The sequence below is a fragment of the Brassica oleracea genome, chromosome C9 (assembly GCF_000695525.1).
Source record: "Brassica oleracea var. oleracea cultivar TO1000 chromosome C9, BOL, whole genome shotgun sequence".
In the NCBI taxonomy this organism is placed as follows: Eukaryota; Viridiplantae; Streptophyta; class Magnoliopsida; order Brassicales; family Brassicaceae; genus Brassica; species Brassica oleracea.
The window spans coordinates 902,988-925,361 of NC_027756.1; the positions used below are offsets into that span (position 1 = coordinate 902,988).

General features: G+C 38.2%; 5 protein-coding genes, 1 long non-coding RNA gene and 1 other non-coding gene across 7 annotated transcripts; 5 read left to right on the forward strand and 2 right to left on the reverse strand.

The window, feature by feature from the left end:
* The first annotated feature begins 175 nt into the window (after positions 1-175).
* LOC106319095 (histone-lysine N-methyltransferase EZA1) lies at positions 176-5,650 on the forward strand. The gene is made up of 17 exons (XM_013757321.1): positions 176-289; positions 405-527; positions 800-1,044; positions 1,449-1,607; positions 1,792-1,876; positions 1,980-2,123; positions 2,214-2,261; positions 2,347-2,418; positions 2,712-3,292; positions 3,379-3,526; positions 3,734-3,954; positions 4,035-4,166; positions 4,265-4,352; positions 4,437-4,484; positions 4,565-4,693; positions 4,779-4,856; positions 5,268-5,650. Exons 1-17 carry the CDS (start codon positions 245-247, stop codon positions 5,460-5,462), a joined length of 2,541 nt encoding a protein of 846 aa, XP_013612775.1. The 5' UTR covers positions 176-244; the 3' UTR covers positions 5,463-5,650.
* Positions 5,651-6,549: 899 nt separating this feature from the next.
* On the reverse strand, positions 6,550-7,136 carry LOC106316896. The gene is made up of 2 exons (XR_001265000.1): positions 6,998-7,136; positions 6,550-6,872 (listed from the first exon to the last, which is right to left on the reverse strand). It is a non-coding gene; the product is annotated as an uncharacterized LOC106316896 (long non-coding RNA).
* Positions 7,137-8,181: 1,045 nt separating this feature from the next.
* LOC106319246 (vacuolar protein sorting-associated protein 51 homolog) lies at positions 8,182-13,076 on the forward strand. Its single transcript, XM_013757522.1, has 20 exons — positions 8,182-8,510; positions 8,599-8,738; positions 8,829-8,883; positions 8,975-9,082; positions 9,193-9,291; positions 9,406-9,483; positions 9,645-9,722; positions 9,879-10,031; positions 10,277-10,377; positions 10,469-10,536; positions 10,670-10,743; positions 10,828-10,894; positions 11,114-11,229; positions 11,339-11,605; positions 11,693-11,791; positions 11,872-11,943; positions 12,020-12,070; positions 12,163-12,399; positions 12,510-12,686; positions 12,784-13,076. Exons 1-20 carry the CDS (start codon positions 8,340-8,342, stop codon positions 12,919-12,921), a joined length of 2,349 nt encoding a protein of 782 aa, XP_013612976.1. The 5' UTR covers positions 8,182-8,339; the 3' UTR covers positions 12,922-13,076.
* A 126-nt stretch (positions 13,077-13,202) lies between these two features.
* LOC106312984 lies at positions 13,203-13,735 on the forward strand. The gene has a single exon (XM_013750699.1). The coding sequence runs from the start codon at positions 13,203-13,205 to the stop codon at positions 13,662-13,664; it is 462 nt and encodes a 153-aa protein (XP_013606153.1). The 3' UTR covers positions 13,665-13,735.
* Positions 13,736-13,797: 62 nt separating this feature from the next.
* Positions 13,798-17,296, reverse strand: LOC106312983 (sugar transport protein 7). Its single transcript, XM_013750698.1, has 5 exons — positions 16,989-17,296; positions 16,788-16,834; positions 16,013-16,205; positions 15,620-15,939; positions 13,798-15,017 (listed from the first exon to the last, which is right to left on the reverse strand). Exons 3-5 carry the CDS (start codon positions 16,155-16,157, stop codon positions 13,956-13,958), a joined length of 1,527 nt encoding a protein of 508 aa, XP_013606152.1. The 5' UTR covers positions 16,158-16,205; positions 16,788-16,834; positions 16,989-17,296; the 3' UTR covers positions 13,798-13,955.
* Positions 17,297-17,560: 264 nt separating this feature from the next.
* TRNAH-GUG lies at positions 17,561-17,632 on the forward strand. The gene has a single exon. It is a non-coding gene; the product is annotated as a tRNA-His (tRNA).
* Positions 17,633-17,851: 219 nt separating this feature from the next.
* On the forward strand, positions 17,852-21,942 carry LOC106313583 (DNA replication licensing factor MCM7-like). The gene is made up of 14 exons (XM_013751434.1): positions 17,852-17,948; positions 18,038-18,105; positions 18,352-18,411; positions 18,508-18,737; positions 18,948-19,125; positions 19,200-19,322; positions 19,408-19,497; positions 19,580-19,722; positions 19,802-19,979; positions 20,053-20,244; positions 20,316-20,488; positions 20,944-21,147; positions 21,235-21,622; positions 21,711-21,942. The coding sequence occupies exons 1-14, from the start codon at positions 17,918-17,920 to the stop codon at positions 21,807-21,809; spliced, it is 2,157 nt and encodes a 718-aa protein (XP_013606888.1). The 5' UTR covers positions 17,852-17,917; the 3' UTR covers positions 21,810-21,942.
* The last annotated feature ends 432 nt before the right edge of the window (positions 21,943-22,374 follow it).

Below are 22,374 nucleotides of genomic sequence, written 5' to 3' on the forward strand. Positions count from 1 at the left end.
TAAGAGAGGAAACCAACTAAAAACCAAGTCGCTTGGTCAAGACTCAAGAGTCAAAAGTCAGAACGAAGAAGGGGGCACAGAAAATAATAAAATCACATTTTTAACAGACACGTGTAAGTTTTTTTAATTCACCACACGATTCCCATGTATCATCTCTTCTCTCCCAATCCTTCTTCACACTTAAAAACCCGATTGTTGCAGAATTGGAGTAGGGAGAGAGAAGCGAAGGAGAGGAGAAGCATCAATGGTGACGGAGACGGACGATAGCGACTCCTCCGGGAGAATCAGAGTCAGATTCTCCTCTCAATCTCATCCTCTTATATGTTTGAAATATATATTCCCTAAGTCGCGTGATGATCCTTCGCACTTTTTTTTTTAATTTGATCCATCTCACGTTTTATCAGATAGAAGATGTTGTTGATGATGATATTGATGATGATGCTGGTGAGAGTCTAGTAGAGGGCTTGGATGAGAAGTTGAATCATCTCAAAAGGAAGATTCAAGGGGAAAGAGTTAGGTCTATTCAAGTAAGAGGCACTCTATGCGCTCGCCTTATCAATAATCCTCTATATAACGCTGAAAAAGCATATTTAATCCGGGTCCTTAGTTTGTGGTTCTTAGTTCATGATTTAACATTTTTTTTTTTTACACTTTTCGGCTGCTCTTATATCTCTGTTATTTGAGACACGGTTCTTAGCCGAAGAGCACGGGTTAATCATGGTGTAACTATGGCCTAGCGATTTCTTGAACATTGGTTGAATCATTTTATGTATTTATCTATTTGGAATTTTAAATGCAGGAGAGATTTGAGGTTAATAAAAAGAAAGTGGATGTTCATGTTACTACTCCCTTTTCGTCTAACGGAGGGGATGATAGCGATGTGTTTTGTACGAGGATGGGGAAACCGCTCTGCAAGTTAACTGGGTTTCCTCATGGGGTGGCAGAGAGAGACTATGTTCCTACTAAGGATGTTTTATCAGGGAGTGTCAGGCTTCCTAGTGCTGAGAGGATACCTCCATACACTACCTGGATATTCTTGGACAGGCATGTCCTTCTTTTTTTCTCTCGTTCTCTTGTGTAATTACTACATTAGTTTTGAGTTCAGCTGTGGTTGTGTTTGTTTGTATGGCTGTAGGAGTTTCACAGTGATGTCTTGAATCAGTACTCTCTATTCGTAGATTTGTTTTTAAATGTATCTGTTAGACGCTTTTTTCTTCATTAAGGGTCAATTTGGTGATGATGAGAAGAAAAATAGATCACGATACTCTCCTCTTCTATACTTTCTTTTTGAATCTCTGTTATTTTTTTCTGTCTTTCCTTGCCATGTTGTTTTAGTTCACAATCTGCATTGGGAGCATGCTGTCCAAAATACAGTTTAACAATAAGCTGGACCACCCTTCGTATTACGTGTTGTTTTTCTTGTCTGAAAATATCTTTTAACAATGCAGAAATCAAAGAATGGTTGAAGATCAGTCTGTGGTTGGTCGGAGACAGATATATTACGATCAACATGGTGGGGAGACGCTGATATGTAGCGATAGCGAAGAAGAACCTGAACCCGAGGAAGAAAAACGTGAATATTCTGAGGGTGAAGACTGCATTATATGGTTAGTTTTCCAGAGAGTGTGAATCATGGACTGTCATATATTCTAATAGGAGGAAACTGTGGTGCTGGTATACTTGTTGATGCTAAAGAAAAATGACATCTATCGTCTTAACATCAGATCTCATTCTGTATATCTCTTCATTGGCAGTAGTTCTGAAATAACCTGGTTTGATCTGAATTGTCAGGTTGATTGGGCAGGAGTATGGCATGGGTGAGGAAGTGCAGGATGCTCTCTCCCAGTTCCTCATCTTAGATGCTTCGGAAATTCTGGTGTGGTTTTAGCCACCTTGTTCTTGTGGTTTATCTGATGATGTGTTTCTGGTCTTGTTATACTTTAATCAAGAGTTGTGTCTGACTCTCCTCTCTGCCGCAGGAAAGATACAATGAGCTAAAGTTGAAAAATCAACAGAATGTTGAGGCCTTCTCTGATTCCGGATTCAAGCTGGGGATATCTCTTGACAAGGGCCTTAGTGCTGCTCTAGATTCTTTTGATAATCTTTTCTGCCGCCGTTGCTTGGTACTTGGACATCTCTTTTGTGACAGATAGATTATGTATGACTAAGTCTTTGGTAATCATGTTTATTTATTTTATTTTTTGTTCAAACAGGTGTTTGACTGTCGTCTGCATGGATGTTCTCAGCCTTTGATTAGTGCTGTAAGCTTGAACCAGTTGTTACTTTCTTTAGTTGTACTGATTAAGTTTAAGTGAAAAAACTTAACCAGAGGGCTTTGGTTGACAGAGTGAAAAACAGCCTTATTGGTCTGATTATGAAGGTGATAGGAACCCCTGCAGCAAACATTGTTACCTCCAGGTCTATCTCTCAATTACTCTTTATACGCTCATAGACACGTGTATATTCGTAGCAAAGCATGAAACTGTTTTCAGTCTAGTGTTGTCGTCAATAAACCATCTAGAAAATATCAGTTCATGGAATTGATGTCATATGTGTCGCCAAATAGGTTGAGGCCTGGCATGTATGCGCTGCTAGAGTAATGAACTTTCATAATATTTACACTCGTGCGTAGTCTTGTTTATGTATGAACTTCTATTGGTTACGAAGTCTAAATCACCACCATTCTTATTTTAATGTTTTTTTCGTTTAAGGCGGTCAGAGAAGTACCCGGAGGAAGCAGTAGCTTTGCATCTAAAACGGAGGAGAAAGCTTCAGAAGAGGGATGCAGCAAGGCTGACTCCTTTGATAACCCTCATGATCCTGCTGGTGGTGTGAATCTGCCAGTTGAAAAGACTAATACTGGTTCCAATAACTTAGATTCATCCTCTGGTATAGAGCAAGACAACAAAACTAGGGAAAAACGTGAGGCCACAAGACTAGAAGACTCCAGTGATCTGCCTAATTTATCAAACAAGAAACAGAAGACTGCAGTCTTGGATACAAAAATGCCATTGGTCAATACTATATCTAGACTAGAGGGTGATCAAGGTGGAAAATCTGAAACAAGTGAAGTAAATAGAGACTCAGGAGCTAGCTTAAAGGAATTAGCTGAGTATATTCCAGATAAAACAGTCCATGATGGTGGTTCCTCATCTTTTAAGCCAGAACATGGCAGTGGAAAGGGGACAATGGTTATTGCAGAAATGTCTGAGACAAGTCAACCATCTACAGAGTGGAAGCCTATTGAGAAGGATCTTTACTTGAAGGGAGTCGAAATGTTTGGGAGAAACAGGTAAACTGATTCTTGGTAAATTACTATTATTCGTCAAAACACAAAACACATATTTACTTATAGAATGTTTGTCCATGCTGTTCCAGCTGTCTTATTGCAAGAAACCTGCTTTCTGGATTGAAAACATGCCTAGATGTCTCCAGTTACATGCGTGAAAACGAAGTTTCAGTCATTCGGAGGTCTAGCACTCCAAATTTGCTGTTGGATGAAGGCAGGACTGACCCAGGGAATGAGGTCAGCTATTGATCTTGCTTGGCTCTTTTTAATTTAATCTATAGTCTCTACAACTTCGGGTATTGGTGTATAAGAAATTAGTTGGCTAGACTGATAAGGTTACTAGAGATCTAATCCTCAAGAAATAAATTCTGGTCTGGAAAAGCTATTTTTCTTTAATTTCGCTGAAGCTATATTAGACAAGTGGTTATACCTTTAACTTGACAGGATGATGAGGTGCCTCCGAGGACGAGATTGTTCCGTAGAAAAGGCAAAGCCCGGAAGCTGAAATACTCTACAAAGTCAGCTGGTCATCCATCTGTCTGGAAAAGAATAGCAGGTGGCAAAAACCAGTCATGTAAGCAATACACACCATGTGGATGCCTGTCAATGTGCGGAAAGGACTGCCCTTGTCTAACTAATGAAACTTGCTGCGAGAAATACTGCGGGTATGCAGACAAATTTAATGTCAAATGGAAGCAGTTCAGTATCTTGTATAAGTTTAACCCAGCGGTTGTTTTTAATACAGGTGCTCGAAAAGTTGTAAAAACCGTTTCCGAGGATGTCATTGTGCAAAGAGTCAATGCAGAAGCAGGCAGTGTCCGTGCTTTGCTGCTGGTAGAGAATGTGATCCAGATGTTTGCAGAAATTGCTGGGTTAGGTTAGTCCTGTTCAAATTAAAGTCTCTTGGGTTGCCTTTATACAAACCAAAGTCTTGTATTTGATGACTAATTTAAAAGGACTTGCTCGTTTTATCAGTTGTGGAGATGGTTCTCTGGGAGAAGCACCAAGACGCGGAGAAGGCCAGTGTGGAAACATGAGACTTCTCCTGAGGCAACAGCAGAGGGTATAATGTCACTATCATCATTCTTTTTCAAAAAGGGGTTTTTTTAATGTTAATTAATCTGTTTTTCATGTGTTATTTCACCAGATCCTCTTGGGTAAGTCTGATGTTGCTGGATGGGGTGCGTTTCTAAAGGTAAACATGTGAACGTCTTTCTTAATTTTAACTCTTTTCTCTATCCGTGGGTAATCTGATCTTCCTTGGACCATCATCAGAACTCGGTCAGCAAGAATGAGTACCTCGGAGAATACACTGGCGAATTGATCTCACACCGTGAGGCGGATAAGCGTGGGAAAATATATGACCGTGCAAATTCATCCTTCCTCTTTGACTTGAATGACCAGGTGACTAGTATCTCTCACCTTCCTTCTCGTAGGTTTTCAAGTTGAACATTTGTAATTTATAAGGTGATGTTTAATATATATGCAGTTCGTCCTCGATGCTCAACGTAAAGGAGACAAGCTGAAGTTCGCCAATCACTCAGCTAAACCCAATTGCTACGCTAAGGTACTAAAAGCTTCTCTATTTACTCAAATGATTCTGAATGTGAACTAGGATTGGGTAAAGACTAGTATCTACAATAAAGGAACAAAACCACATTTTAATAAAAACAGCATCATCTACTAGCTCTGAAGAAAACCAAAGATCGAAGGTAGCTTTGTAGATAATCATCAAAAGACACTAGTCTCTACGATCTATTCTCATGTAAACTCAAATGTATTTGTGTAATAGATTGTGTATACAGATCCTTAGTTGTATAGAAACAACCATGGAATCATGTTATCTTTATTCAGTAAAGTTGATGTGGTAAAGAGTTATGGGTCTATGCAGACAAGAACACTTACAATGGATGGGTCTTGTTTATTTTGTCTCAAGAACACTTATAATGGATGGGTCTTGTTTGTTTTGTCTTGGCAGGTAATGTTTGTGGCGGGAGATCACAGGGTGGGAATATTTGCAAACGAAAGAATAGAAGCGAGTGAGGAGCTGTTCTATGACTACAGATATGGACCAGACCAAGCACCAGCTTGGGCTCGCAAACCTGAAGGCTCCTCCAAGAAAGATGATTCCTCCATTACTCATCGTCGACCCAGAAAGCACCAATCTCATTGATTTTAAAGGTTACAAAAATGAATTTAGAATAAAAAGAAGAGAGGCTAAATGTTAAAAGATCATATGTAAGATATGATATTGAAGTTTACCTTTTATTTTCAAGTTGGAACTTTCATCTATTGTATAGGGGATTATGAATTATTGGGGTCAGTAAGGATAATTAAAAGTGTCAAATAGTGTTATTTTTAGTTAATCAGTACGATTTGTGATTTAACCGGACGTCATGGTTTCTGATTAACCGGATGTCTGGTCCGCTTATGCACCAATAGATTTATGGTTAACGTTCTCTTTCTAACACAGAATTGTTAGGGTAAAATAAAACAGAGTTAGTATGAAAATATTAAATACTACAGTAAAACAAGAAAAATAGATCAAAACTACCAGTTTATTGATCAATACATTAGGAATATACCGTATCGGTATGGAAACTCTAGTTCTAGCTACTCGCTTCTATAGTCAAGGTGCATAGTTGTTAATCCCTTTCTTGGAAATGTAAGTTCAATTTTTTCATTTCAAGAAAATGTTTTCCCTTATTAGAAATTTTTTATTTTATCCGGAGATAGAAGGAAAACATGATCTGAAAACCCGAAATCATTTAAACAAGAAGAGAAAGTCGGCATTATGCTCTAAGTATAAAGGATTGCTTCATAAATTAATTTTCTCCAACAATAATTAATCATTGATATCTCATCTAAATTAAGTTAAAATAGAAGTAAAATATCTCAAATTGCATCCAAACAAGTTTTGTCAGTACAGAAATGTGAAAATCACAAAAACAACATCCATTCCCTATTAATTGTATAATTAAATTAAGTACATTAAACATAAATAAAAACTAAAATCAACAAAAGCATACAAACAGGATATGTATGACTCTCACTCTAAGAAGTTATTGCTGAATGTAGAGATAGAGAGAGGCAAGACTGTAATATGAAGTAATGGATTTCTTGTGCATATGGACTCTCACATCAAAAGATCCTACACTCGTTAATATTCAGTGTTCATCGTTTCTAGATTGCTTTGCTTTTACGTTTCAGAGTAACTCTGTGTGTCTGTCTTGCGATTGAGAGATTGTGAGCTTGTCTAGTGAGTTAGCTGAATTGTTTTGATGAAAAACATTACTGTAAACTTTATTTTTACCATGTACACATGATTTTTATAAGAGAATAGAAAATGTCTCAAGTGAACAAAAAAAATAGTCTCAATTAAGCGCTAATCCTTAGCAAAGCGTAAAACAATTTATTTGGAATGAACACGGGGAGGTCCGCGACCTGTTTGACAATGCCAGTTTCATTATTGCCGTAACTTCACTTCCCCTAGGAGCACCTCTACGTGCCACCGTAGCTTATTCTCTCCGTCCGATTTTGCCTTTACGTGAACGGGAGCGAAAACTGCCAATCCGTTCCTCGCCTTTTAACACACGAGTCAATATGTTAAAAAGAAGAAAAAAAACACCTGAGCTATAAGTAGAGAGAGTATAGTAAATTGCAAAAATTTAACTGTGAAAGAGATTTACAAAGTAAGAAGAAACTGACCTAGGTGGCGGAATCTAGCCTCTGTGACACAAACCTGAAAGACTAGGCATATAAGAAGCAGCAAACGTAGGAGAAAAAAAGAAGTTTGTGTTGTTTTCTTCATTGTCACTTGTCAGTTTGTTCTTCTCTCAATTGTCATACGTAGACCCCAACTGTATATATAGTAGTTTGAATCACACAAAAGCACACTTGTCTATTGAATTTATTCACGAGTCACGGGGAAGTGTCAAACTCCGTGGGCTTCTTTCTTTTCTACAAATACGCGGTTTTGTAGAAATAAAATGGTGGCATCTTCTGATTTAAAAATAAAAATAAACAATTTGACCAAAAAAAATAAAAAAAATAAACAAAACTTTCCTTAAATCCAATTTTACGAACCTAGCTGTGAAGATGCCAGATTTTTGGAAGTTTCTCTAGGCCAGATAATTTTAATAAAAAAAAAATTATAGTTGGTTGAGATTATTCACATTAATTTTTAGTTTTCTTTTTAAATATTAGCTTATATTATAATTTTTTTTTCTAAAATGATAAAAATATATTCAAATTTGTTTTTTAAAAAAGGTATGTAAAATTTCAAGGTTATTTCTTTGTGTAACGCTCACATTGATCTTCATGAGTTCTAATTATATAATTATTATATAATTAATTCAAAAATATTTAAATTTTCTTATAAATATTATGAGTTTTTTTTTAACATCGATTAATTATACTATTACAAACTATGATGAACGTTATATAGACGATACTACGGTCTTTCACCATGTTACATATATAACATAGACGATATTACAGTCTTACACCATGCCATGATCTCTTGTAAACCTTTTCTCTAATATTCTGGATAACTAGTCTTTTCCGATAATTGAAACTCATATATGTTAGTGTAAAAACATTAATAAACTCATGATCAAACCACCGTGGACCAATGGAGCTTCCACATAAAACATGAGTTTTTTAAAAAATGGAATAACTTATACATGAAGAAATTCTAAAATCACTATTTAGCGTTTTTCAAAATAATTAGAATCTACTGCAAAACCGAAACCAAAATTGAAAAAAATTAAAAATCAAAAACCGAAAATCCGAAAACTATATAAACAATTCCAAACCACTAAACCGGAACAGAGTTCCCAGGGACGGGTTTAAACTTACCTCACCTCAACATAGTTCGAACCGGATACGTCACCGTTTCACCAGTTTCTCATCTTCCGATACCTCGCCACACATCAATGAACTATTGATCGTCGGATTCATCATGAACTGATTGATCCGATTCCGATCCACTTCCTTCCTCCATTTCAGAATCTCCTTGGGCTTCAAATTTTCTTCCGGTAACAGAAAAATGGCGACGGAGGCGGCTCCGATGGACGAGAAGGCGAAGAGGATGAGAGATCTACTATCGAGCTTCTACACTCCGGATCCTTCCATCTCCACCCCTACTTCCTCGATCAGCACCTCTTTCGACAACATCAACGGACCTTCCTTCGATGCCGATCAGTACATGGATCTCATGGTTAGTCTCCCAATCTCGATTCGGTTTCGATTGCGATTTGGATTTGGATTTGAGGAAAAAAAAAATGTGGAACGATCTTGTGGTGTAGATTAAGAAGTCGAATCTGGATGTGCTTTTGCAAAGACATGTTCAAATGGCTGCTGAGATTAAGAATCTGGATACAGATTTGCAAATGCTGGTCTATGAGAATTACAATAAGTTCATCAGTGCTACTGATACCATCAAAAGGTACCTTGTAAACAACTCGTGGATCGTCGTTTCTAGGTGTTTAGTGTGTGTTTGTACTAAGTTCAGATATGTTGATTCTTTACTTGGTAGGATGAAGAGTAATATCTTTGGGATGGAAGGCAACATGGACCAGCTTCTTCACAAGGTGTTTGGGACACATTGAATAAATGTTCAGTTTTAGGTTTTCGATTTGATGTTTGTATGAAGTTCTAAATCCGTAGCTACTGCTGCTGCAGATAATGTCAGTTCAATCAAGGAGTGATGGTGTCAACACTTCTCTTTTTGAAAAGAGAGAGCATATAGAGAAACTTCACCGGACACGTAATCTTCTTCGTAAAGTTCAGGTTGTTTTACATGTTTTATTTTTTGTCTTGTTGTTACCTGATCATTATCAGTGGTATGCTGCTTGCTATTGTGAATTTATTCAAAAGCTTGTTTTTGTGAAAAAGAGCAGTTCATTTATGATTTACCTGCACGACTCCAAAAATGCATCAAGTCAGAAGCGTATGGGGATGCTGTCAGGTTCTATACTGGAGCAATGCCAATTCTCAAGGTTTATATCTCTCTCCTCGGATAACTTCCCATTTGCTGTAGTCTTCTTTTAGTGTTTGTTGTGCATTTTGCTTTCTTAATATATGGAGATAGTTTTGACAATCACTTTTTGTAGGTATACGGTGATACATCATTCAAAGACTGCAGACGAGCTTCTGAAGAAGCTATAGAAACCATCATAAAGAACTTGCAGGTGCACCTTTTGGGCCTAGTTATCTATATTAGTCTGAATCAGATAGTAGTCTGCATGCTCTTTATTAATCTGATAAACAAAGAACTGGTACCTTCGTTTTTTCTTGTCATATCTTTGAATTTCTTGATGTGAGAAACTTATTTTGTCTTTCTTTTTAACAGACGAAGCTATTTTCAGATTCAGAATCCATACAGGCGAGAGCTGAAGCTGCAGTGCTTCTTAAGCAGTTAGATGTCCCAGTTAGTTCTTTCTCTCTGATCAATCATTTGTGACATGCATAATGTGTTAAAGCATCTGTACAAAGTTCATACTCCTTTATATGCAACTGAATTGTTGTCTTTGTTGCATAGACTATTACTGATTGCTGTGACATAAATTGGATTGTATTCCTGCAGGTTGATAGCTTAAAGGACAAACTCTTGGAAAAGCTGGAACAATCTCTTGATGGTCTCCAAATAAATCCCGAGGAGGCAAGTAAACTTGCAGAGCACAATGTTTCATCTAAGGATGAGGAAAGCAATAACCAAGGTCCTGCTAAAATTCATGAGGTAAACATTAAGTATGCCACTTCCTTGTCTCTTGCGTTTCTGACGACTCTATTTAAACACATCAATGCTGAGTAGATCTATCAAGAACTTTGAATATCAGCAACTGCTTCACTCTGTTATTTTTTGCTTATTAGTCAATAGTCATCACATTGATAATTATTTTCTTCTAGTTCTTTTATTTTAGCAGACTTGACAAGTTTGTTTTCACTCTCAGTATTTTAGTGTTTGCCCCTCTTTTATGGCAGGACGCTGTACGTGGATTTTCTGAGGCTATGCGTGCTTATCGAGAAATATTCCCCGACTCGGAAGAAAGACTTTTTAAACTCGCGAGAGCCTTAACAACAACGTATTGTACTTTTTCTTTGATACATGGAGCCATAAACCGAGGCTTTTCTTGTGTCTGGATTACTGAGTTTCTAACACTTACGGCTGTTCAGGCACTTTGAGAACATGGAGCTGTACATAAGAAAACGGGTGTCGGCAGCAGATTTTCTTGGAATTTTACGTGAGTACAGTGCTTTTCTCCTGCTGATGTCTTACTACTGTCTAATTCCTTACGTTGCTTTCCTTTCCCTCTGAAAGATTTGATTAAATCAGTGTAATAACGGTATACCTTGTCTGATTTCTGTTGGACATAGGAATTATATGGGAAGATGTGGTACTTATGGACGAGGTTCTACCTGAGGCTGCGCTCTCTGATTTATCAGCAGAGGTTACCCCTCAACTGTTTTATGTGGCTCCACTTTTTGCTATGTTGAGAGGAGCTATATATATTTACTAGTACTTGTCATTTCAGGCTGCCCAAGTTACTCTGAAGCAATTTGTTGCGAGGACGTTTTCTCATCTTCAACAAGATATATCGGGTTTGCTGTTTCTTAATATATACTGGATTCAGAATATCTTAGTAAGGGAAATAGAGAATGAGTAAAGCTAGAAAAATCCATAATACGTCTTGTCACATAAGCCTTATTGAGTAATTTGACAATGGTAGCACCAAGTGTCCAAGAGTAGATTAATTTGTTGTGAAGTTATGTTAGACTTTGAAGAACTCAGAACTGAATAAGGGTCTCCATACCTGGCAGATACACTCTTAAAATTCGATATCAACCAAAAGGAAGTAGTTGATGGGGAAGTACTGAAGGTTGTCCTTGAAGCTAGTGGAAAGGCGGTTCTTCAAGGCACCACGGATATATTTCAGGCAGATTCCTTCTTCTGTTATTTATCGTAAATATGTTATTTTCTTGCTATCATTTCCTCTGTGCAAATTCCATGTTCAAAAACGCTTTTATGTTTTTCTATCATCTCAGGAGTTCCGTCAGCTTCTTGATGAAAACACTGGAATATTTGTCAAGATGAATGACTTGCTCATTGGTTGGATTCAGAAAGGATTTCAAGACTTCTTCAGGTCACTTGAATCCCACTTCCTAGTGCTCTCAGGAAAAACTAGCTCATCAAACGAGACTGAAGGTTTGGTTGAAGGAAAATCGAGTGAGAAAATTCATGCTGGTCTCATCCTTGTACTGGCGCAGCTCTCTGTCGTGATTGAACAAAAGGTCATTCCGAGAATTGCTGAGGTAACGAGTCTTACACCTACTGCTTGATGTAATAAGTTTAAACTACATTGGTAAGGAAATTGAGAAATTCCACATGTTAAAATTCAGGAAATAACTGCTTCCTTCTCTGGCGGAAACTCCCAAGAGTTCATTCCTGGAGAACTTTGCCGGGTCTTCCACGCTGCCAGCGAGAAACTTCTCCAGCATGTATGAATTAAACTCCAAAAGTTGGATCGTTTTACAAAAAAAACTTGAGCATCAACTAACTAAACCATTTCATGTTTCAGTACATAGACACGAGAACACAGAAGATATCGAATGTACTAAGAAAGAGGTTCAAGACACCAAACTGGGTTAAGGTAACCTTGTTGTCGTGTGATTGAATCTTCTTAAAGAAGCATTTTACCACTAAATTGTTTTCTAAATATTGTGCAGCACAAGGAGCCGCGAGAGGTTCACATGTATGTCGATATGCTTCTTCAGCAGGTTTGAAAACTCTTCTCTTTTCAACCTCTAGTAAATGTAAATATAATAATTAAGAATGAAAATATAACGCTTTTTTTCCTGCTTCTTTGCAGTTGGAAGAAGTTGGTAAAGAAGTGAAACAGATTCTACCTCAAGGAACTTTCCGAAAGCACAAGAGATCAGACAGCAACGGAAGTAACACTACAACCTCATCACGGAGCACTACACTACATAGCGATAAGATGGCACGGTCGAACTCACAGAGAGCTCGAAGTCAGCTTTTCGAGACGCATCTCGCAAAGCTGTTCAAGCAAAAAGTAGAAATATTCACCAAGGTTGAATTTACCCAGGTAAGAAAAAAATCTACGAGGCTCTCTTATAAGTTATAGGAGGATCAAACACGCACGAGGGTCATCTCCTGATCTTTCTTTGTTTTCATTCTTAAAATACTACTTAACAGGAATCAGTTGTAACGACAACAGTGAAGCTTTGTCTGAAGAGTTTGCAAGAATATGTGCGGCTACAAACGTTTAACAGGAGCGGGTTCCAGCAGATTCAGCTAGACATTCAGTTCTTAAAAGCTCCTCTGAAAGAAACAGTTGAGGACGAAGCTGCAATTGACTTCTTGCTCGATGAGGTGATTTACATCAAAGCCTTTCCTTCTCTTTTCTTCGAGTATATATGTGTCTGACCATTCATTCTTCGACCGTGTTGTGTGTGTTTTGCACTAACAGGTGATCGTTGCGGCTTCGGAGAGGTGTCTTGATGTGACTCCATTGGAACCACCAATCTTGGACAAACTCATACAAGCTAAGCTCGCTAAATCTAAGGAACACAACAACAACAACAACAAGACCACAGTTTCCTCTTGAAATTAACTCAGAACCCAAGTGTGTGTATGTGTCTCATGATTCTTGATTTTTTTTTGGTACATTTGCTCTGAGTTAATACATTTCCCTAAATTGAACTAAATTAAAAGTTAAAATCACATAAAAGTCCTAAATTAAACTAAATTAGAAATATTACATTGAAGTCCCCTAAGTTAAATAGAAATTAAAATATTCTTAGTCGGTCGGGCGAGTCACGGAGTCTCTATATAAGGAGGTTCCTTGACTCTCAAGTAGTATCTTTCTAATCAAACTTAGCTAAAACGATGGCCACTGCGATTCTCTCTTCTCGAAACTCTTTGAACCATCGATTCGATCACGAATCCCTAATCCACCGTAATTCTAATCCTCGCCGTCACTCGAACGCTGCTCCTCGCCGACTCAAGCGTTCCCCCACGGCCACTCAGTCTAAGACGTTGGTTGCATCCCCGGCGTCAAACACCAATCTCGTCATGGGACAAGTCAAAATCCTCAAACGCGGCGAGACACTGAGCTCGTTTCTTAACAGCTGCGCCCATAAAGACGATAAAAAACGACATCGTTCGAAGATAACCGACGTGGCCTTGACTAACAGAATCGGACATGAACCAAAGACTATGCAGAAGCAGATCGGAGCTTTCAAAAAATCGGAGATCGTCTCTGTAGATTACGCCGGCTCTTGTAACTCAGTTTCTCCTCCTCCAAGCTCTCTTCCTATTCCATGTTTCTTGGAGAAGAAGAAGAACTAAGTTCCTTGCGTAAGAAGATTCAGGAAACCTTAGAAAGATTGCTTGCAGCCATCTCATTGATGTCGAAGAATCCAAACAAGAGAGGAGGAAACAACAGTGTATTTCAAATTCACATCAAGAAGAAGCGAAGATGGAGAAGAATGTGATCTTTATATAGCTTTTGGATCCTTCTTGTGTGATATGATGATCAAACCTTTCTTTACATATGCAATAAAACTTTCTTGATTGTTATTGACAAAATCATTAAAAAAATACTAATGATGACATTACAAAACCAGTTTTATACATCTTTCATACAGAACTATTGTTACTCTCAGCTTCAGGCAACACTTTTTTCCAGAACCAATGCCTTTTCCACAAGAGCGTCATCTCCTCAATAGGCACTCCTTTGGTCTCAGGCAACAAAAAGTAAACAAAAACAGTCATCACCAACACCCATCCAGCAAAAAACAGAAAGATTCCAAACTTAAACGCACATAGCATAGACAAGAAAGCTTGCGCTATAATAAAAGTAAAGAGAAGATTCACAGCGACCGTGATACTCTGCCCAGCCGAACGAGTCTCCAGCGGGAAGATCTCGCTCGGTATGGTCCATCCTAGAGGTCCCCACGACCATCCAAACGCAACCACAAAGAGACAAATGAAGATGACAACTACTATCGAGTACCCTTTTGATAGGGCTTGATCGTCTCCAAATTTGAGGCCTAAGATCACTGAGACTATAGCTTGGCATATTATCATCTGCACCCCTCCGCTGATGAGAAGAGCTCGCCGTCCTAGCTTATCCACCAGCGCTATGGAGATCAACGTTGATAAGACAAGAACGGCTCCTGTCAACGCTGATGAGTAGAGAGACGCGTTTCCTCCGAACCCCATTGTCTGGAACAGGACGGGAGCGTAGAAGAGGATCGAGTTTATGCCCGTGAGGATCTGAAACATCGGCATGCATATGGCCATTACTAGCTGAGGCCTGTGCTGTCTCTGGAGGATGTTTCTGAACGGGTGTTTGATGGAGTTGGCTAGCTCGCTTGCGTCCACCATGTCTTGTAGCTCGGCGTCTACGTTTTGGGTTCCTCTTAGCTTCTCGAGAACTCGTCTTCCTTTATCTGTTAAGCCTCTTTCGACTAAACTGTTTGGTGTTTCTGGTAGGAGATAGCCGCCTAGCGTCATGAGCAGAGCTGGAAAGGCAGCTAGACCAAGAGAGAGTCTCCATCCCCAAGGCTTGAGCTGTTGTGTACCGTAGTTGACCATGTTGGCTGTGAAGATTCCAATAGTTGTAGCTAGCTGGAACATCATGTTCAGACCGCCTCGGAGATGTGTTGGTGCCACTTCTGATAAGTACAAAGGAACCGCCTGAAACAAGACAGAACCAGCTGGTTAAGTTTCATGAAGATGAAGACAACCAAAACTAGGCTTGGGCGATCGGGGCGGATTCGGTTCGGTTGATTCGAATCTTTGATACTATTCTCATAAGTCCACTCGGGTTGACTAGTCTTCAGGTCGGGTTTGTTCGGCTCCTTCCAAATTAGGTTTCAGTTATAACCAATGTCTGAAATAAACTAAGAATGTTTTTAAAAAACTTAAAAAACTAACAAAATATATTCATAATATATGAATTATTCCAAAATCTAATTAAAAACTAGTTAAACTACTTAAACTAACTAAAAAATATTCAAAAATAACAAATAGAACAAACCACAAAAATCTTTAAAATATCCTAAAACATCTAAATTACCTCTTTATATATAAAACAATAACATATTTAACTAATTTCTAATATTTTTGGATCGTAGTTCGGATTTCGGTTAGGTTCGTCTTGTGCATGAACCCGAAAATACCAAACTCTTAAGTCCTGTAAAAATATTTTTGTATAACAGTTCAGATGAGGTATCGGCTTTTTCGGTTCGGGTAAAACGCCTAGACCTAACCAAAACAATGTGTTTTGTCTGTCTAACCTGATTCCCAAATCCAATGCCAACACCGAGCAAGATTCTTCCCGCAAGAAGCATTGGTAAGTTCACAGCACCAGCATTCAAAGCAGCTCCAACAAGAAAGCTAATCCCACCACAGACAATACTCGCACGCCTTCCATAGTTTCTTGTAATCGGTGAAGCGGCCAGAGTGGAAACCAAACCAGCCAAGTAGAGTGAAGAAGTGAAAGCAGCTAATCCTTGATCATCATATTTACAATAATTACTCTCATGAGCTTGCTTCTTCTTATCATAAACCGTTTTGAAAAACTCCTCAAGGAACTCATCCATTGATGTGACTCCTCCTGTATAAACAACAACTCAAAATCTCATGACCCATTTTCACACAATGTTTCAGATTATATATGGATTCCAAACCTGAGACTCCAATGTCATAACCAAAGATGGCTCCACCAATAGCAGCAACAAGGCATGCGATGATGACATAGCTAGTGACTTTCCCTTGGTATTGTTCTGCTCTTTCCTTAGCCACACCGGTCGGACCAAACGACCCTCCTGCCATTTTTTCTTCTCTTTTGGTCTGATCTGCTTCTTACGAGTTTACAACAATCTGAGAGAAAACGAAACAAGACAAAAAAACATGAAAGGGTATATAATACATTTACATATCTTTTCACGTGGCTCAGATTCAATTATGTGTAGATTCTTGTTTGGTAGATCATTGTTGGGAAAGAGATGACGTTAACAAGGAAAAATCTACGAAGAGGTGTATCCACACAATTTAATATTTAGTGCTGTTTTTGCATGTCTTTATCTCATCTTTATTTTGACAAAAAAATTTCTTTTGTTTGTTATAAAAACACACGAATCTTCTCCTGATCCCGGGAATTTTCATCAGTAAAGAATATACTCCCTCCGTTCCTTAATGATAGACTTTCTAGAAAAAAATGTTTGTTTCAGAAAGATGTATTTTTTGTGTTTTCTATGAAAAAATTGCAAATTTCAAGAAAATTAATTGTTTTTATTGAATTACTATTGATTAAAAGTTATTGAAAATTGAAAATTACAGAAAACGATATATTTATTATGGTAGTTTAATGTGTTTTCTTAATATGTGTGAAAATATTAAAAAGTCTATCTTTTAGGAACAGATGAAGTAATATTTTAAAAAAAGATAAGAATTTTTAATTACCTTTTTGCCAAATGCCATCTTGAGAAAGTGTTTTTTTTAATTCCGATCTGAAAGTAAGAGAAGAAATATGAACAAGATTGTTTTTCCGACAGAAAATAAAAAGGATCAAGACATGTGTGATTGAGATTGGTCGTGGTCGTCTTAGGTCGAAGAAAGAACAATAATCAAGAAATTTGTAGAGATCATTCAGGAGACTTTTACAGGAAGATGTGTGGAATTTTTGGTAGACTCAAAATGAATTCAAGACTCGTTTATGTTTTGCTATTTGTTTCGTGAAGATCTTGAAGGCCTAAGATGAAGGTGGTGATGTTGTTGACCAAGTCTGATGAAAGGAAAAACCTACAGTCGAATAGAATGAGAATCACACAAGTCATATCAAAATAAAAATCATAGCTTTTAATACTTTTATACACACCCACAGTCGAATAGAATGAGAATCACACAAGTCATATCAAAATAAAAATCATAGCTTTTAATACTTTTATACACAAAAAGTTTGATGAAAGCAAAAAAATAATAAAAGTTGAATAGAATGAGAATCACACAAGTTATAATCATAGCTTTATAGACAAATGTTTTTATGGGATACTGATTAATGAATCGTAGATGGAGGATGTGTCTGTCAGTATGAATTACACAACGTAGTTTTCGTAATAAGGACGGAAGATGAAAGGTGACAGCTTGCCCACATTTTATTGCACATAAATGTCAAACAGAACACGTAGGGGTATTTTTTGTATAATAATGTACATTGTGTAAGATTTAGCAACGGAGTGGCTGTAGTATAGTGGTTAGTACCCCACGTTGTGGCCGTGGAGACCTGGGCTCGATTCCCAGCAGCCCCACTTTCTTTTTTTCCCCTCTTTTTTTTTTCACGAGATGGGTATTTTCGTCATTTGTGGTGATCACCGTATGTATAAATATGGGCCGTCCATGTAAGCACCATGTCTTTAGATCTGGACCGTCCATTTAACCCCCGCCTCTCTCGTATAATTTTCCCGCCTAAATCTCACATCCATTTACATAGCTTTGCCGCCAAATTTTGCAGTCACTCCCCTCATTGCTCTCTCTCTCTCTCACACTCTCACTCTCTCCTCTTCTCTCCCTAGCAGCCTAAGCGTCTCTCGGCCATGAAAGAGCATGATTTCGAAGCTGACAAAGGTAACATCTCTTCCTCTTTGATTCTCGATAAGCTCTTCCTCTCTTTGTTCTTACGCGGTTGTGATCTTTTTACCCCTTATTGTTCGCAGCGGTTGCGAAGGAGTTTCTCGCGAATTTCACCGACGCTAATGGCAGATCTAAGTACTTGGAGATCCTCGTGAGTTTCTCATCTAGCGAATTGAATCCCCGTAATTTAAATCAATTTAACAATCTAATTGAAAAAATTGGTAGATTCAATTAGGGGTTTTAGCGAATTGGTCAAATTGATTTCTGGGCTCCTTCCAATTTTCTCCCTTTTTGTAAGATTAGGGCTTATTAGATAAAATTAACAATCTAATTGAAATTGGTGGATTTATTAATTTGGGTTTATTAGATCAAAGTAACAATCTTTATTGTTTTGTAGCAAGAAGTTGCGAATCGCAAGGTTCGGGCTATTCAAATCGATCTCCAGGACCTAATCAACGTGAGTTAAATCTCTTTCTCACCGTTGCTGTTTCGTTTTTTTTTAGCTGTCGGAATATTCAAACTGAGCTTACCTGTCTCTTTGTTGTTATTACAGGACAAGGGGTTTGATGATTTTCATGAGTTTATCGGACGGTTAACTGAGAACACTCGCAGATACGTTTCCATTTTCTCCTCTGCTATTGACGAGCTCCTACCTGAACCCACGGAAGCCTTTCCAGATGATGACCATGACATACTCATGACACAGAGAGCCGACGACGGGGCTGATAATGCTGATGTTTCTGATCCGCGTCAGCAAATCCCTTCAGAGATTAAAAGATTTTAGTGAGTTACTATCACCAAATATCGTTAGCTAAACTGAAAAAAAAAAACATAGGCAAAGCTTAGAGAACACTGAACTAGAGTGAGGCTTAAGACTAAAACTAATATTACATGTTGCGGTCTATTTATGTGAGAGATTCTGGATTGTTTGGATTAGTTTGGGTTTGGATGTTTCTTTCAATAGTTTTTTGATTAATTTATTTTTGTATTCAGCGAGGTTTATTTTAAAGCTCCTTCAAAGGGAAGGCCATCTACCATCAGGGAGGTGAAGGCTTCACACATTGGGCAGCTTGTCAGGATTGCTGGTATTGTCACCCGTTGTTCCGATGTCAAGCCTCTGATGGCAGTTGCTGTATACACATGTGAAGACTGTGGTCATGAAATCTACCAGGTACCTAACTACTTATAGCTTCTTCTTTTTTTTTTTCTCCTAATAAAATATTAATTCTGATTATGCTAACTCAGGAAGTTACATCGAGAGTCTTCATGCCTTTGTTTAAGTGCCCCTCCAGCCGCTGTCGAGTTAACAGCAAAGCTGGAAATCCTATTCTTCAGCTCAGAGCGTCAAAGTTTCTCAAGTTTCAGGAGGTTCTGTTCTAGTTGATGAGTGTTTATTTTATGTGAATGTTACACTTACATAGGATTGATGAGTAGATTATTCATTGTATTGCAGGCTAAGATGCAAGAGTTGGCTGAGCACGTACCTAAAGGGCATATCCCTCGGTCAATGACTGTTCATCTAAGAGGAGAGTTGACAAGAAAGGTTGTGTTTCACTCAATATATATTATTATGATAACTGGTAGAGATGTTGATTTTCTTACTAGATTCATTTAAACCCTTGTAGGTAGCACCTGGTGACGTTGTTGAATTCTCAGGGATTTTTCTTCCCATCCCTTACACTGGGTTTAAGGCACTTCGAGCTGGCTTAGTAGCAGACACGTATCTGGAAGCAACAGCTGTCACTCATTTCAAGAAGAAATACGAGGAGTAAGCCTATGCTACTACAACTTTAAATCTGAAGAAATATCAGAAAGCATCTTGACCTTATTTCTATTATGATCCACAGATATGAGTTCCAGAAAGATGAGGAAGAACAGATTGCACGCTTGGCTGAGGATGGTGACATTTACAACAAGCTATCTCGGTCTCTGGCCCCTGAGATTTATGGACATGAAGATATCAAAAAAGCTCTGCTTCTCCTGCTTGTGGGTGCTCCTCACAGGCAGTTAAAGGATGGGATGAAGGTGAAGTCTCCTCTCCTCTCAACATTATCTTGCACCGTTTCCTTAATGAGCCATGAATGAATTTTCTTTACAGATCAGAGGAGATGTGCATATATGTCTGATGGGTGATCCTGGAGTTGCCAAAAGTCAGCTTCTCAAGCACATCATAAACGTTGCTCCAAGGGGAGTCTACACAACGGGAAAAGGTAGCAGTGGAGTTGGTCTAACCGCCGCTGTTATGAGAGATCAAGTCACAAATGAGATGGTTCTAGAAGGAGGAGCACTGGTAAAGAGATACCAATGATTCTTTGCTTTGGATGTTATGTTAGGACATTTGATAAAATTATCTTGTTTCAGGTCCTGGCTGACATGGGAATCTGTGCAATTGATGAGTTTGATAAGATGGATGAATCGGATCGTACTGCAATTCATGAGGTCATGGAGCAGCAAACTGTAAGCATTGCTAAAGCTGGGATCACCACGTCACTGAACGCTAGAACAGCTGTTCTTGCTGCAGCCAATCCAGCCTGGTAACTCACCTTTTATCCATGTTTAGAAAACCAGACCGGACACAATTCAGCATTATAGCTGGGTCAATGGTTGGAATTTTATATCATTGTTAGAATCTAAAAATTATATGAAAATAAAAGAAAACTTCAAAAATAATATAAAATATAATAAAAACTAATTTATTTAGATAGATATTTAAAAAATAATATGATTTTTAATGAAACAAATTTGCAGTTTTTTTAACTTAGAATTTGAGAAAATCAGGTTTAATATCAAACTGATTCTTTTTAGCGAGTTTGACCGAATTTGCCAGTTTAACTCAAATCCGGTATTTGCACAATCCAAAACCGGTTAGAAGGGCGAGTCACGGTCCAGTCCGGTTTTCAAAACACTACTTTTTATAAATATGAATAATTAAGGTATATATGTATATGCTTTCACTTACTGAATATATGTATACTGGTGTTTTATGAAGGGGAAGATATGATTTGAGAAGAACACCAGCTGAAAACATAAACCTCCCACCAGCTCTTCTCTCAAGATTCGATCTTCTCTGGTTGATCTTAGACCGAGCTGACATGGACAGCGACCTCGAACTAGCTAAGCACGTGCTTCACGTGCACCAGACGCATGAGTCTCCCGCCCTTGGCTTTGAACCGCTGGAGCCTAACATTCTCCGGTAAAGTTACATAAAAAACTCTTCATGTTTCTGCAGAGTCACCACAGACACTCTTAACATGAGCATCATTCTCTGTGTTTTCTCCAGTGCATACATCTCAGCTGCAAGGAGATTATCACCATACGTTCCAGCGGAGCTAGAGGAGTACATAGCAACAGCTTACTCAAGCATCAGGCAAGAAGAAGCGAAATCAAACACTCCTCATTCTTACACGACAGTGAGGACTCTCCTCAGCATCCTGCGCATATCCGCTGCACTAGCGAGGCTGAGATTCTCAGAGTCAGTGGCGCAGAGTGACGTGGACGAGGCGCTTAGGCTGATGCAGATGTCGAAGATATCTTTATATGCGGATGATAGGCAGAAAGCAGGGCTGGACGCAATATCAGATACGTACTCTATCATTAGAGACGAAGCTGCGAGGTCGAACAAGACTCATGTGAGCTACGCAAATGCGCTTAACTGGATCTCCAGAAAGGTTTGTTACTTTCTGTATGATCTTCTTCTTTTTTATGATGGATGATTGATCATTGAGGGTTGAGTGGTGATTTTGGATGTGAAAACAGGGATACAGTGAGGCTCAGCTAAAGGAGTGTTTAGAGGAGTATGCAGCTTTGAATGTTTGGCAGATTGATCCCAACACCTTTGACATCCGTTTTATCTAGAATCCCCATTTCTTGTTTTCAGTAACAAAAACCAAGAATGACTTTAGAAGTGGATTTTGTTGTAGTTGTAGAATTACCTGTTTAAGGATTGCAAACACACAATTGCTTTAGTATGATTTTCTGGAAATTTACAAATGACTGGTCCATGGACTATTATTGCATTATTTGCAAATAACAAATCCAAAAAGTTGATTAGAAAATATGCTTATCAAGTTGAATTCTAATTAATATTGTTGAACTTGGTGTTGAAAATGAACCTTGTGAAAGGCTCTCTAATTTTAGGGGAAGGAATCAACATGCAAGCAATGATGAAGCAGATCATCAATGGTGTTGCATCAGATCCATCTGATTACTCAGCTTCAAACTTCCCAGGACTGGTTGTCTGAGCTTAAACCTGATGAAACATTCGTTCCAAATTCTCAAAAAAAAAATTAAAAAGTTATATATATATATATATATATAGTTTCCAAATTTATAAAATAAAATATTTTAAACCCTTAAACTATTATAATCTTTATTAAGTTGTCTGTAGTTCCTCAAAGAAATGTGTTCACTACATAGCCAA